Consider the following 18,502-nt stretch of genomic DNA (forward strand, 5'->3'; position numbering starts at 1 on the left):
TTAAAAGCAGGCATTTAGGTATGGAGTTCATTGGGAAAGTTAGACAGACATGTTAGTAATAACAATAAGCAGGAATGCACTAAATTATCAATTAAAAAGAGAAAGTGCATTTTAAAAACCAGATTGTATAAGTGCTTTGGAATTTAGACACCAGTCTTTCTAAGCTTCGAAACTGCCTGTGAAAGAGAGCTGAGCCCGTCTGCCCTGAAAGCCTCTGGATCTTTCAGTAAGCACAGACACATCACACGGGTGACGGTGTTGGCAATGCTGTGTAAGTGCCACACGCATGGAAGTTTCTGTCAGCACCGTTTGTGCATTTGAACTTCATCAAAAAGCAGCAGCCATCACTCTCACACAGTGTTATGTTTCTTTTTGTTACTTGGATTAAATGAATCCTATTAGAATTCTAACAGAATTCACTTAATGAGCTCTCTAATTAGGTATCAAAAATTTTTTTGACTTGAGAGTCAGGAGGAAGAGTAAAGAAAGTGAAGGAGCTAGAAGCCAGGGCTTGGTAGACAGATTTCACGGCTTATGTTGGAATCCTGGTGAGCAGGAGAGGGGGCCCTCCATTCTCCTCAGAAGCCTCTGCAGAGAGAGGCGTCTGCGCTGTCTGTGGGTCTAGGGATTATGTTCTTGTTCTTTAGTTGCTGAATCGTGTCCAGCTCTTTGCAAGCCTATGGACTGTAGTCGGCCAGGCTCCTCTGTCCATGGGGTTTCCCAGGCAACAATACTGGAGTGGGTTGCCATTTCCTTCTCCAGGGCTCCTTCCTGACCCAGGGGTCACACTCACCTCTCTTGCACTGGCAGGCAGATTCTTTACCATCTGAGCCGCCAGGGAGGCCACTAGGGATTATGGGGAGCTGCCAAAAAATGGAGAAGGCAGATCGCTGCTCCCAAGTGGAACAGAGTGAAGTTAGCAGCCCAGGGCAGCATAAACCATATCTGGGAATTAAGTCCCCAAACAAATAGTTTGTATCTAGATTTGATCCCAATAGCAATCTCTCTCTTCAAAAAAAATGTTACGATATTCAGTGTCACATATGTGTCTGTCGGTGGTAATTTGAGTCAGCCACTCTACATGGCAAGGAGCCGATTTCTAGAGGAAGAATTCCAGGCTTGCTGTGACGGCACTTCCATGCCCCTCACAGGCAGAATGATGGCACCCTCGATCATGATTCACACTTCTGTCGCAGCCCTAAACCTGAGCCCGTCTGCCCCTCCGCAAGATTCCACGTGAAGATGATGTGAGGTGTCTGTGTTCGATCTGACTGTATGTAACTCAGATCTGTTCTCTGTCCTTGAACAGGAGTCCACTGTGAAGAGGACGTGGACGAGTGCTCGTCCAGCCCTTGCCGCAACGGGGGCACATGTGAGAACTCGCCTGAGGGTTACGCTTGCCGTTGCCCGTTTGATCCCCATTCTGAAGTCTTCTTTGGAGGCAGGGACTGCTCTGATATTCTCCTGGGCTGTGCTGATCATCCGTGTCTAAACAACGGGACATGCGTCCCCCATGTCCATGACGGCCGGCACGGATTTGACTGCCTGTGCCCTGCTGGCTACACCGGGTCACGGTGTGGAACCGTCACCACGCTGTCCTTTGAGGGCAGCGGCTTCCTGTGGGTCTCAAGTGGCTCAGCTCCAGCCCAGGAGTCAGGCTGTACCATAGCCCTCAGGTTCCAGACCGTCCAGCCGGCAGCCCTGCTGCTCTTCCGGGGTGACCAGGACGCGTTTGTGATGCTGGAGGTGCTGGCTGGCTTCGTCCACTTGACCGTTCAAGTTGGCGATCGACCAAAGGTGGTCCTGCTCATCCCCCACGACACCAGCGACGGAGGGTGGCACGCGGTGGAGGCGACGTTTGCAGAGGCTGTGACCCTCACCCTACGCGACGACTCTTGCACGGGGACATGCATCGCTACAGCTCCTTCTCCGTTTGAAAGTGCTGGGTCATCAGTGTGTGCTCTCCAGAACTCCTTTTTGGGGGGTTTGCCAGAGGGAAAAGCCCACAGTGGTGATGCTCTGTTTAACGTCTATAAGATGCCATCCGCACCTTCGCTCGTAGGCTGCCTCCAAGACGTGCACCTGGACTCGAATGCCATCACTGCAGAAAGCATCTCATCCGACCAGTCTCTGAACATCAGGGCAGGCTGCACCCGAAAGGACTGGTGTGAGAGCCAGCCTTGTCAAAACAGAGGACGCTGCCTCAACCTGTGGCTCGGTCACCAGTGTGAGTGCTACAGGCCCTACCGCGGCCGCGGCTGTCACGGAGGTGAGGGGGCTGGGGGCTGGGGGCCTGGGGGCGTAACGGCCAGGCTGCTCCTGGCGGTGATGACCCCTCAGGACGCTGCTGCTGGCTGCCCGCCGACGGGAAACGGAGCAGGCTGGGGGTGTGCACTAGCTCCATCTCAGTGAACGCGTCCCACGCCAGGGTTTCAGCCACACAGAGGAGTGAAAACTAAGCCCATAGCTCCCATCCAAGCGGGTTTCCTTCTTGGTGTTTACAAAGTGCTGCTATAATCTTATCATTTGTGGTGTACCAGAAATTTCTTGTATATTTTACTTGAAAGGGAAGCAGTCTTTTTGAAGAATAGGCCATGGAACTAGTCAATGCCAAGTCCTAGCTCAATGGCTCATGTGTAGTAGGTGTTTCTTTCCTAAGAAACAGTTACTTTCTTGCCCTCCTTTCTATGCAGTTCACACTTGCTCCAAAATTGTGCCTCAGTTTAGCACTTTTATAAACCACCGATTTTATTCAAAGGTGTATTTTAAGAGTTGCATTGGAGAAAGCAGGTATTCTACTTACGTGTCCAAGAAAGAAAATATTTTTAAAAAGTAACAACATGGAAACTGGGTAGATGCCATAAACTAATTGATTTAATTTCTCCAGCAGATGAGTTTGAAATGCACTTCAAAAGCCTTACTTCCAACATTGTTCCAAAGATTGCTGTTGATAGTGATCAATATATACCTGTTTCTTTTTATTATGATTCTTTTGCACTGAAAATGTCGGAAAGGTAATTGCAACAGACTGCTTTGAAGTGCAGCTGTAATTCACCCCAAGATTTGAGAGTTATTTGAAAAAGGACGACATCTGGTAAATAGTCTTCTGTGTTTTATATGAAGTAAAATTGAAACCAGCCTTGGTCTATACCCTACTCCATGTATGAAGGGCTGAGAATTATTAGACACTATTCATGGGTCTCCCCCTGACCACAATATTCATTACAAATCACGGACCTGCTTGACAATGAGGTCTGGCATCTACTAGCTCTAAGTAATATTTTAAATGGAATGGCAAGTTGTTTTGAGATTTTTTTTAAAGGAGAAAGGGAGAAATTATACTGCAGCAATGTTCAGTTTTTGAAGAAAAATCTAATTGACCCAAGGCAATATTTTTCCTACATATACAAAATAACAAACAGATGCTGAGTCATTTTGACCAGCTTCCAAGTGCAGTGACCCATGAGGTTACTACTGACTGCAGTGATGCTAACTGTCCTGGTAAATAGATTCAAGAGATGCCAGTCTTGTGGGTTCTGGTTTGCTTTATTTTTTCCAACTTGGAAAACTCACAGTCTTGAAACCCAGTTCCTGAGTTGGTTACCTGTCCCCTGTCTTCCTCCAAGTTCCTTCTCCCCCACCCTGCTGCCCCCACCCCTCCACTATTTGAAACTGGTTAATCCTCATGAAAAAGCTTCAGAAGATATCTCCTTAGGGAGTAAGTTCTGTAAAGTCTCTTTCTGAACTTCTTGGTGTAAGTTTAAGAAAAGTTATATTTCGGATATCACCTCTTAGTCATAAATTCAAAGTATCCTGGTGTGCATTCTGTCGCTCAGTCGAGCCTCACTCTTTGTGACCCTATGGACTGTAGCCCGCAAGGCTCTTCTGCCCGTGGGATTCTCCAGGCAAGAATGCTAGAGTGGGTTGCCATGCCCTCCTCCAGGGGATCTTCCCGACCCAAGGATCAAACCCACATCTCCTAGGTCTCCTACACTGGAAGGCAGATTCTTTACTACTAGCGCCACCTGGGAAGCCTCAAAGTGTCCTGTATTTGCTATCATCTTTGAGGAATGTTTGCTGGGAAGTTTATCCCATCACAGAAGATGCTTGCAAGCTCTATGGGGCAACCTGGAATCTTTCTGTCATTGTGCATAGACGTTCAGGAGGGAGGAGATGTGCTAAAAAGTACAAGGTGAACTTCACCCACGTCTTGATCCCGGCTCAGCGTTTCCCAAACGTGGTACCCATTGCAAGGAACAGACAGACTGGATGGAGAATTTAGCTGGCTGACTACACATGGAAGACAGAGGGGCTTCCTGTATTGTCAAGCTGATCATTTAAAAATAATCAAGTGTCTCAATAAGAATAGTTCAGAGAAAATTTTCTCAAAACTTGTCTGCAAGGGTCTATGCTTCTCAGGAAGCATAGACATGATTCCTTAGGCATCATTTTTTGATGCTCCGTATCAGTGTTATCTTGTCATCCTGGCTGTATCCAGGAACAGGGAGCTTCCAAGATACTGTTCAGTATAACAGGTCACCGATCTCATTCCTTCTAGAGGATGTTTCATTAACAGAGGCGATTGACATATGTTTTATCTTCAGTTATATACCTAAACTTTGAGACTCTTACCCTCTTGGAATTAGAGCTTCTCAGGCATGGGATGTGCTTCACTCCATGACTGAATTTCTTACAGCTGTGCATGCCAAGTGTAGTGGCCCAGAACTCTGCTTATGCACCGCCAGGCGTGAGAACCCATTCATCCTCCGTCTTCCTAGAAATCCCCTAAAAGTAGTTTCTTGGTCCTGAAATAATGTAGGATGACCTACCCTTCCATTCATTGGCTGCATTGTAACTCTTGGAGCCAATGTCAATCTTGCTCACTTGTGTTCTCCATGAGAACACAAATATTTGGAGACAAGTCTTGTACTATCCAGGCTGTCATGCCTATCATGCTAAACACACCCAACTTCTTCCAATGCTTTCCATAGGGGCTCATTTTCAGACCCTCCATTGGTTGCTTTCCTGCTTGGGAATAAATGTGCTTATCTGGCTCCTAGTTGGGTCTGAGAGTGCGGAGTGCCATGGGACTGTGACCTTCTCATTCTGGAGAATGTTCTTCTATTCTGCAGCTTAAGATCACATTGACCTTTGGGCAGCCGCATTCTGCGATAGGCTCACTTTGAGCTGTTCTCACTGATGGTGCTGCAGAGTTCTGCTTCTTCCACCCTAAACCAGTGAAGTGCGTTTAGACCCAAGTGGCTTTTATTTATTCTCAATACATTTCTTCTTGTTGCAGTCCATCAATCATTAAAACTTGAAGTTACTTTTCAGCCGTATTTGTCATCCCTCTCCAGGACACATCAACAACACATACAAGAATCATTCTTTCCATGTCCCCAGACGAGTCATGTATGGAGTCAGGTGCTTCTAAAATCATGTACTAAATCACGTGCTCTGACTACGTGCTTGTGACTTCTGAAGATGAACAGGACTGCTGAAGAGTCAAACTTCTGAGAGAAAGAAACCGCTCTGTGTTCTGTCTTTTTAATCTGGATCCACAAAGTGATGCTGTAGGCGTCCCAGGATGACCAGCGGGGACCACCCCTGAGCTGAGCGGTTCTGTGCATTTTCCCAAACCTCGGGAACATCAAGAGCCAGCTTTCCTTATTAAACATTTTATCTCACATGAAAGCACTGCTGTGTGTTCAGAGATGTTAGTCTCTTCAAACGGACCGTTATATCTAACGGCGCGCTTTGAAAGCCACCTGTAGCTCCCTGGAGCGGGTGGTCTCCAAATGCAGATTCGAGCTGTAATGATTCTGTAAGAAATCAAGACGGAATTCTGAAAATGCAGCCTTTTATGCGGGAGGTCTTCAAACACGATGGTTGCCTGAGCAAGTTTCACTGTAGTTCAGCTAAACTAAAATATGTCCCACCTTTGTTCAAACTTCAGTGGAACCATATGACATCATTTAAATACGTTGGAATATGCCGTTTTTTCTGGGTCGGACGGGGATGTGAAGACGTGAAGACGGTAATATCTTTAAGGTGATGCCCTGTCTAGTGCATCAGCGATTTCCAGGTTGCCAAATTCAGCAGTCAGTTTTCAGTCCTCACCTGCCTTGACTGCTCAGCAACCACGACCACAGTTGAATACCCCCTCTTGCTGAAAGGCTTCCCTGGTGGCTCAGCTGGTAAAGAATCCTCCTGCAATGCAGGAGACCCCAGTTCAATTCCTCTTACAGGAAGATTGGCTGGAGAAGGGACAGGCTACCCACTCCAGCATTCTTGGGCTTCCCTGCTGGCTCAGCTGGGAAAGAATCCACCAGCAATGTGGGAGACCTGGGTTCAATCCCTGGGTTGGGAAGATCCCCTGGAGAAGGGAAAGGCTACCCACTCCAGTATTCTGGCCTGGAGAATTCCTGGACTGTATAGTCCCTGGGGTCACAAAGAGTCAGAAATGACTGAGTGGCTTTCACTTTCACTTTGCTTTTCCTCCTGAAAACCCTTCCTTCCCTGGGCTGGGGGGCATCACTCTCTGGGTTCTCTTTCTATCTTACTCATTTATCGGCTCCTTTACCTCCAGGTGTCTGATGCTTAAGGGCTCAGTTCTTGGACCTCTTCTCTCTCTACATTGATGTTCTTGGTGATCGCGTCTAGTCTCATGGCTAGAAAGCCATGTGTATGCTGGCAAATCCGAAATTACCGTGGCTCACGCCAAATGTCTTCCCTGAACCTCTGTATCTAACTGCTGACTAGACACTTCCACCTGGATATCTAATAGGACATCTTACATTTAATGTGGAATCCCATTCCTCCCCCACCCAAATCCATTCCTCCTGTTTTCTTCCCATCTCTGCAAATAGAAACTCAATGCTTCTAGTTACTTAGGCCAGACTCCTTGGAGATGAACTTGCCCCAGAAGATCCTGTTGGTCCTACCAAAACATTTCCAGAATCTCTGATCACTTCTCCAACAAGCTACCATCATTTCTTTCCTGCATTTCTGCAATAATATCTCTCCTTTGGGGTTTTGCTCAAATAGTACCTTCTCAGAGCTCTTCCCTGACCACTCCATTTAAAATGCCGGCTCCACTCCCAGCTCTCTGTAATCCCATTGTCTGCTTGATTTATTTTATACCAAGGAAACTGTCACCACTTCACATACCACATAACCTCTACCCAGCTGGAATATAAGCTTTAGGAGTACGAAAGCTTTTGTTTCTACTGTATCATCGATGCTTTTGAAGGTCCGCATCTATTCATTTTCATGCTCCTCAAGGGTTTTCTTGTGGTGAGGCACACCCGTAGTGTCGCCACGTCCGTGCATTAGAAACCTCTGTGTCCCCAGGAGATGTTGGGGACTCAGCTCAGCTTTGTCCAACTTCTGTGTGCTCCATGCCTTTCCTTTACCCACCAAGGGCCACAGGAGGAAGAGTCCTCCTCTTCCTTTGTTCAGCTGCCTCACCTCCTCTTATTATCAGGGCTATCTTCTCAAGCAAGGATTTGCCAATCTCGTTCTTGATTTCTTTCCTTTGCAAGGAATAATTAGGTTTAATGCCACTTGCTTGAGGATGCTCCCCATATAGCAAAGACGACAGTTGCTCAAAGAGTCTGCTTAATGTCCTGGAGGAAGAGCTCTTGCTCCCCAGACTTCTCCAAGCCAAGTCGGAGCAGAGTAGGATCTGGTCTTCCTCCTTTTAGTCCCACCTCTTCAGGACAGTGAGGAGGAGGCGCAGAGTCTCATCACTGCAGAAACCTTCTCTTCCTCCTTGTGATCAGTGGACCTCAACTATAAACCCTACACTGACATCTAAATTTAGAATAAAGTAAACCCACAAATTCAGAAAGTCAGGCTAAATTGTCATTCTGTTGAATAAGTCTGTCATGAACTTTAAAAAATATGGCTGTATTTGTGCATGTATATGTATATATATATTCATTATGGGTGCCCCTGATGGCTCAGTGGTAAAGAATCCATCAGACAATGCAGGAAATATGAGTTCAATCCCTGTGTCATGAAGATCCCCTGGAGAAAGAAAAGACAACCCACTCCAGTAACCTGGCAGGCTACAGTCCACGGTGTTGCAAAGGAGTTGGGCATGACTGAGTGAAGAAACAACAACATATATGCATTGCAATTATATGTGTGTGTGTGTGTGTGTGTGTGTATAATCTTTTGCTGCTTTTTACTTGTGAATCTTAAGATGTTTCTTCTTGGTTTCTCCTCCTCTATTTTGCTATTAAAGAGTATGTGGCAGGCAGATTTGGCCAAGATGACTCTCCGGGATATGCGGTTTTTCATCTCAACAAGGATTACGAAGAGGACCTCTCACTCTCCATGTTTGTTCGAGCACGCCGGCCGGCTGGCCTGCTCCTAGCTCTGGGAAACAGCACTTACCAGTACCTCCGTGTCTGGCTAGAGCACGGCAGGCTAGCGATGCTGACTCCAGGTTCTCCCAAATTACTAGTAACATTTGTTCTCAGCGACGGAAACGTCCACTTGGTATCTTTGAAAATCAAGCCAAATAAAATTGAACTGTATCAGTCATCACAAAATCTAGGATTTCTTTCTGCTCCTACGTGGAAACTCCAAAGAGGAGATGTCCTCTATGTTGGTGGACTGCCTGACAGGCGAGAGACTGAGGTTAGTGGTGGATTCTTCAAAGGCTGTATCCAAGATATAAGGCTAAACAACGAGAACCTGGAATTCTTCCCAAATTCAACAAGCAGCGCAGCCCACAATGCTGTTCTTGTCAATGTGACCGAAGGCTGTCCCGGAGACAGCCTGTGTGAGGTAGGATTATTCACACGGACTTTGTCCGTGCTGTCCCCTCCCTCCTGAACCCCCTCCCCCCGCCACCCCACCCCACCCCTCCAGGCCATCACAGAGCACCAGCTTTGGGTTCTCTGCGCCATGCATCAGACTGTCACTGACTGCTTTACACGTGGTAATATGTATGTTTCAGTGCTATTCTCTCAAATCATCCCACCCTCTCCTTAAGTTTTTGACGTGGACCATTTTTAAAGTCTTTATTGAATTTGTTAGAATATTGCTTCTGTCTTATATTCTGGTTTCTTGGCCTCAAGGGGTGTGGAATCTAGACCCCCATCCAGGGACTGCTTTGGAAGGTGAAGTCTTGACCGCTGGGCCACCAGGGAAGTCCCCAGATGACATGTTAATAGAGTGATGGACATAGTGCAGATGGAGCTCTCAGGAATTCCTTTGTCAGTGCTTCTGTTTTGATTACTTTGTGAGCAACCTTGTGAGGACTCAGATGATAACAGTATGTTTCTGATTCAGAGGCGGGGCTCCTGGAGGGCAGAGGTGTCACTCTATGGGGGCCCAGAGGATCTAAGTACCAGCTTCACTGTTTGGCTTTTGATAGGATCTTGGAAGGGCTTCCCAGGTGGCTCAGTGGTAAAGAACCCACCTGCCAATGCAGGAGACATAAGAGACCCAGGATCAATCCCTAGGATGGGAAGATCTTTTGGAGGAGGGCATGGCAACCCACTCCAGCATTCTTGCCTGGAGAACCCCATGGACAGAGGAACCTGGTGGGCTCCCCCATGGGGCGGCAAAGTGTCAGACATGACTGAAGCAGGCATACAAGCACACAGGATCTTGGACAATGAAAGGGACCTCAGTTTCCTCACCAGGAGAAACAAGAGGTAAAGTCTCTAACTCAAATGTTCATTAGTGTCATTGAAAGTGTTTGGTAATTTGTAAATTACAGAGACTATTATCATACCTTTGAAAATCTTCCTTGTGCTACAGGAGATCAATATTATATATTTTTATTTATTTCCCTTTTCCTTTTGATGGTAGCAGTAAGTTTTATTCTGCTTACCAGCCAACAGATATAAAAATGTTTGATACGTAAATAAGTAGGAAATTAACATGAACAGATTCACGGAGTCTTGCTTGGCTCCTTTCCGCATTTAGCTGCCAGAGCTCCTTACGCCTGTGATTTACTGTCTACTCAGCCCAACCCCTGTCACCACGGAGGCGTCTGCTACCCGCTGTGGGACGACTTCTCCTGCTCCTGCCCTGCGAACACAGCCGGAAAGGCCTGCCAGGAGCTGCGCTGGTGTGAACTCGGCCCGTGTCCTCCCGGCGCCCAGTGCCTGCAGTTGCCTCAAGGCTTCGAATGTAGGTGCAGTTTAGACTTCTTGCCACCCAGTCCGGCTGGGCGTTTCAGTTGGTCGATGAGTTGACCCAGAAGAAGAACACAGACACACCCAGCTCAGCAGAGAAGCTTGTGGTTGCTTCTCCCAGCGTGAGGGGTGGTGTAACAAGCCGAACACGAGTGTCGTAAACCAGGGTAACCTCATGGCATATCCCGCCCCTGGATTTTGGGGGGTGGGGAGATGGTGGCCATAGCAACTCCAAACCTATATCCTGGATCGTGTAAGGCTGATTTCTAGAGAAAGAGCTAGCCGGCTGATATTTGGCTTTTCTTTCCTCCTTGCTGATTATGCAGAGCAAAAGCAGCAGCGTGAGCCTGTTGCCATCGGTTAGCTATGAGGCCTCCAGTGGCTCACCTGCCTCCATAATCTAAGGCTTCCTCTGTAAAACAAGGATAAAATGTCTGCTGGACAAGCAGAGAAATCTGTGTGTGTGTGTGTGTGTGTGTGTGTGTGTGTGTGTGTGTGTGTGTGATCATTGTATGACCTTGTGTGTAGACAGCCAAACACAGTTAAGCACTCAATTCCTGTTTGCAAAGAGTATTTCCCTCAGTTGGAACAGTTTTCCTGCCCAAATGCAGCACTACTCAACGGTTTCCCAAATGTTAGCAAGCTGAACACTGTCCTCACAATTTTGACATGTCTACGTACTGGCGACACAGTGATTCTTAGTCTGTCTTTTCTTCTACTTGAGACAATGCGCAGTTCAGTGTGTAGCCAACCCTCCATGTTTGGATTCAACTCTCGTCTCTTTCCCTCGTTGAGTGATTTTGCTTCTGAAATTTTTCTCTCGCCCGCCAGCAGCATCATCAGTTCTCCCACCAGCATATAAACATACTGTCAAATCCTCGTCACAGACTGCTTCCCCTGATTCCCTTGGGGGATGACCCCTGCCCCCCATCCCCACCAGCTACCTCCCATGTTCCTGCCCCTTTGCTGGTGGGAGAACCCCTCTGGGAGCTGGCCTCCACGCGCTCCTCACGTCTTACTGTCCAGTCTTCTTGCGTTCACCCCATCAATCAGGCTCCCCCCACCTCTACCCTGAACCCTCCCAGCCCAGAGCCTCACAGGCTGCCTCTTCACTTCATTCCCTTTCCTACCCAGACGCCCTCTTCCCTGGCTTCATTTTCCTTCGTGGATCTTATCATCCTTGGATGTTTTGTTTTATACGTATTTGTTTACTTGCTCATCATCTTTTCCTCACTGGAATATATGCTTCAAAAGAGAAGGAGGTATTCACTCTGGTTTCCTACCATACTCCTAGCACTTAGAACAATGCCAAACACATAGGAGGCTGTCAGTAAGTATTTGTTTAATGAATATCTGTTTTCTTCAAGTTAACTCAATATTTTCACTTAACTGCTCTAGACTTAAAGGACATTGCCTGCATACAATTTAAAAAATATCTAAAATACCTTGTAAAACAATTAACTAAAATAATAGTCTGGAGCTAGAGGGTAGATGGCCCTCAGGCCCGTTAACAACTGAGCCTGGAAGTGACTGAGGACAAGTATATATTTACTTTGATGCTTATGTATTTTAAGAGGATATGTCAACTTATCAGGTGACGTGTGAAATGTATTGCATTGTGTATATACTTGGGGAGCTTTTCTTGAAGAATACACATACCCTCATGCTTCATATTTAAGAAATAATGTACTACACATGGGGCTTTCCAGGTGGCGCTAGTGGTAAAGAACCCACCTGCCAAAGCAGGAGGCATGACAGACCCGGGTTCAGTCCCTGGGGTGGGAAGATCCCCTGGAGGAGGGCTTGGCAACCCACTCCAGTATTCTTGCCTGGAGGATCTCATGTACAGAAGAGCCTGGTGGGTTACAGGCCATGGGGTTGCACAGAGTGGGACATGACTGAAGCGACTTAGCACACACGTACACAAACACATGCTACACACATGAAGAAAGCATGATGAATTTGCATAAAGAATGAGATCAGGCCTGAAATGTGATGCAGAATTTTAATGCCACCTTTTGCCTTGCTCGACCCTCGGAATTCCTTGCTTAAAATAGTTTACTACTTATTCATTGTATTATTACTCTTTTGATGGAAGTACTAAAGTTGTTTGTCCCAGGTATGTTCTACAAAAGGGTTTAAATCATTCTGAATGCCTTCATAGGGAAAAAAGAAAAGGGTTTCTAAAAACAGTGGCACTCACCACACCCCAGGTGAGTGTTGTTGCCTTCTGTCTTCATGTGAAGGACTTGGATGCCTCGGAAAGGCATGGAGGGCTCTTCATTCCTAGGCGTTGCCTCTGCGGAGAGAGGAGAAAGTTTGCCTCTGACCTTTCATAGAGTCTCAGAAACATTTTTGACGTATGCTGTATCTTAATAAAGTGGGGGAGGGGGAGGGAAATCAGTAGGAGGGGTGAACTTTCCTATCCAACAGCTATCATCCCAGATCATCTTTGCTCTGTTGTATGTGATCTCGTGACCGTATGGTATGTTTTTTGAGTGAGATGTGCTGAAAAGATAGTTCTGCTAGAGTAACTACTCTTGAGAGTATAGCTGGTGCATTACCCAAATTTACCTTTAGTACCTAATTGTTTCTATCTGTGCATCCTATAGAAGGAGAGAGACTTAAAAATTACAACCCACCTTAGATAGAGACGTGTTTATTAGGATCAAGTTCCCTGAAGGAAGGCAGAGTATAAATGGTACCTGCACAGCGGTTCTAACTCAGATAAAAAGGAGTGACTTCTGCACGGCCAGCATGTCTGTGAGACGAGTTATGCAGCATGACAGACGCCACTCTTCCTTCAGGAGCTGGAGGAATAATGAGACTTGTCATGTTAGCATTTATGTTAACATGTTACATGTTAAAGCATGTTATGAGGCACTTCTTGCTCTTTTCCTCCCTAATCGCAACCTGGCTGGAAAAAAAAAAAAAAAGATTCACCACAGTCAAAAGCAATAAAATCAAGAGCAATGTTAATCCAGTCAAATAATCCACTTGAATTTACTCAGGTTGAGGTTTCTAATCATTATCTCACTTTTCAGAATTAAGGACTGAGTGACTTTCATACATTATTCATTTAATAATATTTACTGAGCATGTACTCTATGCCAGGCAGTGTTCCAGGCACAGGGCTTAGTGGGAACCTAGACAGAGAATGTCCAAGATCTCGTGAAAGTTCATGTTCTAGTGAGGAAAGACCAGGAACAAGTAGGAAAATTTTTACTTATTTTATTATTATGATGTATTATTTTATATATAAAATATGAGTATTTATATATTATATAAAATGTATATTTTATATATATAAAGAATCTGCCCATAATGTGGCAGACCCAAGTTTGATCCCCGGGTTGGGAAGACCCCCCTGGAGTAGGGCATGGCAACCCACTCCAGTATTCTGGCCTAGAGAATCCCATGGTCAGAGGAGCCTGGTAGGCTACAGTCCAGAGGGTCACACAGAGTCAGACATGACAGCAACTAACACTTTCACTATTTCACTATTATATTATTATATTTTTTATTTTGTTTATTTTTAATTGGATTGTTAAAGAAAATTTAACGATGTAATTTCAAATAGTTAGAAGATGCTATGGAGAAAATCAAGCAGAATAATTGAAAAGAGAGTGGATTTGAGACGGAAACACTTGGATAGTTAGGGAAACCCTCTCAGAAGAGGTGACATTTGAGCACATATTATGTTGAGAAAGAGGTGGGTGTGGGAAGAGCAGGGGCCAATATCCTGTCTAAGTAACAGCAAGGGTAAAAGACACAGTTTGGGAACAAGCGTGTTGTCTTCAAGAAACAGCAGCTTCTGTGGCTGTAGCACGTGAATGAGGAAGAGTGGCTGGAAATGGCGCTGGAGAGTCGGTCAGGGGCTGGGTCACAGAGATTCTGTCCGCCGTGTGTGGGACTTGGGGCGTCTTTCTGGATGTGACGGTAACCAGTGGGGTCTCAGGCTCAGGAATGGTCTGTGCGTTGCTCTGCAGAGCAGTAGAAACTAGAGCACTGAGGAAGAGCTGGAAGAGGCTGTACCTGAAGTGTCCGAGGGTGGGTGTGGTGCTCCACGTGTGAGCAAACACAGTGCTGGGAGGTTCATTTCCACGGAAAGCTGGGAGACAATGAGCACAGAGAGTTGCCTGTTGGACCGGGTCACACCGGTGCCTCCGTGACCTTGACCAGAGTGGTTTCAGCGACGCGACGGGAACCAAAGGCTCAGTGGAAGATGTTAAAAAACAAAATGGGAGATGAGAAAGTGGAGACAAGGTGAATATAAAACTATTCAGAAAAAGCTTTGCCAGAGAAGGAACTAGAGAAAGAAAAATGCAAGAGGGTCGGTGGGAGTCAGGGTAGGACTCGGGTTTTCGTGTGCAATTGCAGCCTATTTGTGCACTGTTGGGAAATGAAAGAAGGGGAGGGAAAATGATGATGAAGTACAGGGGGAGGTTCCGTGTAGAAGGTGGAAATGAAGGGGACCCAAGGCATGGCCGGGACAGCTGAGCTTGGATGTATGCGGCAAAACCTACGGCTTGCCACCCGATTAGGGAAAACCCAGCGGTCCCCCTCCTGTGTGCTTCCCCTTGACTTTGACACTAGGACCCCACTGACGACATTTCTGATGCCTGACGTGTGCAGGCTTCCCCTGACCAGGCAATTCCGCAGCACCAGCTGGGTGTCCTACAAGTTCTCACAATTCAGTGCAACTCTGACTGTCTCTCCAGACATCGTGTGAGGTCTCACAGGCCACAGGCTCGGGCCCACTGCAAGACTCCCACCCCGTTTCCAATGCCAACCACAAGTCCAGGTTGTCACTCGTGCTTCTGATCAATCAGCTGTAAATCTGAGATTCCCACAATCCCCACCTCAGTTCAGTTAATTTGCGAGAGCCGCTCACAGAACTCTGGGAAACACTTACTGGTTTACCAGCTTATTGAGAGATCTGCAAAGGCCCAGATGGACATCTGGATGAGGAGATACACAGGGCAAGGTCTGGGAGGGTACCCAGTGTAGGAGCTTCTGTCCTGAGGAGATGGGGTACGTGACCGTCCCAGTGTACCTGTGTTGAACAGCTTGGAAGCTCTCTGAATGCCATACTTCGGGGGTTTTGTGGAAGCTTCCTTATGTAGGCATGATTAATTATTAACCCCACTTTCCAACCTCATCCTTCTCTAGAGGATGGGCTGGGGCTGAGAGTTTCAAGCTTCTAGTCATGGCTTGGTCTTCCTGATGACCAGACTGCATCCAGGCTCCATTCAGAAACCCAAGCAGAGTTGTCTCATTACAACACACATGCTCCCAGTGCCATGCTCTCATCATTTAGGAATTTACCAGGATTTTCGGAGCCTCAGGTCAGGAACCAGGGGCAGAGAACAGTATATATATTTTCTGTTATTACACAGATGAGAAGAAGGGCAATGCATCCATTATAACATCCATATGCATCCATATAAGCTCCAATATTTTGGCCACCTGATAGGAAGAGCTGACTCCCTGGAAAAGACCCTGATGCTGGGAAAGATTGAAGGCGGGAGGAGAAGGGGACGACAGAGGACGAGATGGTTGGATGGCATCACTGACTCAATGGACATGAGTTTGAGCAAGCTCTGGGAGATGGTGAAGGACAGGGAAGCCTGGTGTGCTGCAGTTCATGGGGTCACAAAGAGTCGGACTTAACAACAGTCTATTATAACAGAATAGAAAGCAGAGTGGATCCAGATTTGTCAGGTTTACAGGTCAGGTGGAAAGCTGAAGCAGTTCTTCTTTCTCTTGTTTTCTTAAGAACGTATTAAAGGAGATCATAAACTGACAGCATCAGGTATTTAAAGAGATAAAACACTTCAATAGAGAAACGCAGTGAGATTGCCCCAAAGTGCTGTGGTCATATGTGATCACGTATACCTGTCATACAGTGGAGCAGATGGTATGGTTTTATGGTTTTGCCCATTTCACAGCTCTTAGTTAGGCACAGATTTGTAACTGGACACCTAATTGGAGTTTGCAGATAGTAAATCAGTCATTTAGACTGCTACTTTAAGAGTCTCATGGTCAGCTTCCCAGGTGGTACTAGTGGTAAAGAATCCGCCTGCCAGTACAGGAGACACAAGAGATGTGGGTGAGATCTCTGGGTCAGGAAGATCCCCTGGAGAAGTAAATGGAAACCTCTCCAGTATCCTTGCCTGGAAAATTCAAGGGACAGAGGAGCCCAGTGGGCTACAGTCCATAGGGTTGCAAAGAGTCGGACACGACTGAGCACACACTCAGCTAACTCAGAAGCCAGTGTCCACTGTTAATTTGCTGTGTAACCATTGCTAGACTTGAGATTGCTTTGTGCTTAGTTTCTTGATGTATGAAATGGGTAATCAATGCTTTATTGGTGGGAACCGAAGTAAAATAATAGTGGAATGTATTAGCGTTTCAATGGAAAAGAAATATATGATTCGGGTTTTGGTGTCAGACCTTCCAGGTTTGACACTGTCTTCATTAGCTATTAGCCATTTGGCCATGAAAAAATTACTTAACTTCCATGACTCTCAATTTCTTATTCTATAAAATGGAAATGATATTAATAATAAACCTGTATTTAAGAACTGTATTAAAAGTAATATAAAGACAACTAACAGAGTGCCTAGCCCATATCAATCAATACATGATGGTAATAATGTCTTGATCATTAATGTTAATAAAGGTAATTAAGCAAAAGAGTTTGAGCAAGCTTCAGGAGCTGGTGATAGGGAAGCCTGGCATGCTGCAGTCCATGGGGTCACAAAGAGTCGGACACAACTGAGCAACTGAACTGAAGCAAATGTTACAGGTTTAGTCAAGTTGCTGACTGGCACGGCCTTCTCTCTTTAGGTATCGCAAATGCTGTTTTTAATGGACAAAGCCATGAGTTAATATTCAGGAGCAACGGGAACATCACCAGAGAGCTCACCAACGTCACATTTGGTTTCAGAACGAGGGATGCCCACGCGATCATACTGCAAGCAGAGAAGGAGCCTGAATTCCTTCATATTCACATTCGGGATTCCCGGCTGTTATTTCAGCTGCGAAGCGGCAACAGCTTTTACACGCTGAGTCTGACGAGTCTGCAGCCGGTGAGCGACGGCGTGTGGTACCAGGTGACCATCTCCATGACAGACCCGGGGGCCCAGGCTTCCAGGTGGCAGATGGAGTTGGACGGGCAAACGCCTCCTGTGACCAGCGCAGTCGCTGCCGGGAGCCTCAGCTTCCTGAAGGACGACACAGACATCTATGTGGGTGACCGAGCTAGCAACAGCACTCGGGCCCTGCGAGGGTGTCTAAGCACGATCGCCATCAGCGGCCTCTATCTCTCTTACTTTGAAAACGTCGGTGGCTTGATGAACAGACCTCAGGAGGAGCGGTTTCTCAAAGTCTCCGGGCCTCAGGTGGAGACTGGCTGCCTGCAGCTCGACGCCTGCCGCTCTGGGCCCTGCCTGCATGGAGGACGCTGCAAGGACACCTACAGCTCCCACCGCTGCACCTGTCCCGCAGGACGGTCGGGGCCACACTGCGAGCTTGACATCGATGAATGCCTTTCAAGCCCCTGTATCCATGGCAACTGCTCCTCCCCTGCTGGGGCAGGCTATCACTGCAGGTGTGAGCCTGGCTTCACCGGTGTGAACTGCGAGTCGGAGGTGGACCACTGCCAGCGTCACCAGTGTGCAAATGGGGCCACCTGCGTGAGTGATGCCAACGGCTACTCTTGCCACTGTCCTAGAAACTTCACGGGAAGGTTCTGCAGGTGAGCATTAAGCGTTAGTCACTCAGTCGCATCCAACTGTTTGCGACCCCATGAACAGTCGCCTGCCAGGCTCCTCCATCCATGGGATTTCCCGCACGAGAATACTGGAGCAGGTTAGCCAGTCCCTTCTCCACGGGGTCTTCCCAACCCAGGGATGCAACCCTCGTCTCCTCCTTGCAAGCGGATTCTTTATCTTCTGAGCAGCCAGGTGAGCCTTACACCCACATAAAGCATGTCTGGAGGTGTGCTCACGTGCACAGGTACACTCAGTACGCCGTGCTGAGCAGGGGCTCACGGTCACGGCCATGACGGTTCAGGCCCGTGAAGACAGGATTGCATCTGCCGGCACGTTCTACAGGATTTGGACCACATCCTTCAAACAAAATGTCTTCTCAGTCACCTCGGGCAGAGTATGTCTCGGGAACGACGGGCCCCGGAGTCCGAGCCTTAAGGCAGCAGGAAATAAACACAGTGACAATCAATACAAGCTGAATTCTGGTTTTGTAGGAGGAAGCATGACTCCTATCCCTGAAAGAATGCCCTGGGTCACTTCAGGCAGGTCAATGTTACAAAACTCTGA

General features: G+C 47.0%; 1 protein-coding gene across 1 annotated transcript in view; it reads left to right on the forward strand.

Annotated features, from left to right (window-relative positions):
- CRB1 (crumbs cell polarity complex component 1) overlaps positions 1 to 18,502 on the forward strand; it is a 144,807-nt gene that overhangs the window by 90,447 nt on the left and 35,858 nt on the right. Inside the window, exons 6-9 of the mRNA XM_069544400.1 lie at positions 1,310 to 2,269; positions 8,252 to 8,799; positions 9,990 to 10,155; positions 17,013 to 17,922. Of these exons, the coding sequence (XP_069400501.1) occupies positions 1,310 to 2,269; positions 8,252 to 8,799; positions 9,990 to 10,155; positions 17,013 to 17,922 (2,584 nt within the window). The remainder of the gene's footprint in view (positions 1 to 1,309; positions 2,270 to 8,251; positions 8,800 to 9,989; positions 10,156 to 17,012; positions 17,923 to 18,502) is intronic.

This window comes from Ovis canadensis, chromosome 12, assembly GCF_042477335.2.
Source record: "Ovis canadensis isolate MfBH-ARS-UI-01 breed Bighorn chromosome 12, ARS-UI_OviCan_v2, whole genome shotgun sequence".
NCBI lineage: Eukaryota > Metazoa > Chordata > Mammalia > Artiodactyla > Bovidae > Ovis > Ovis canadensis.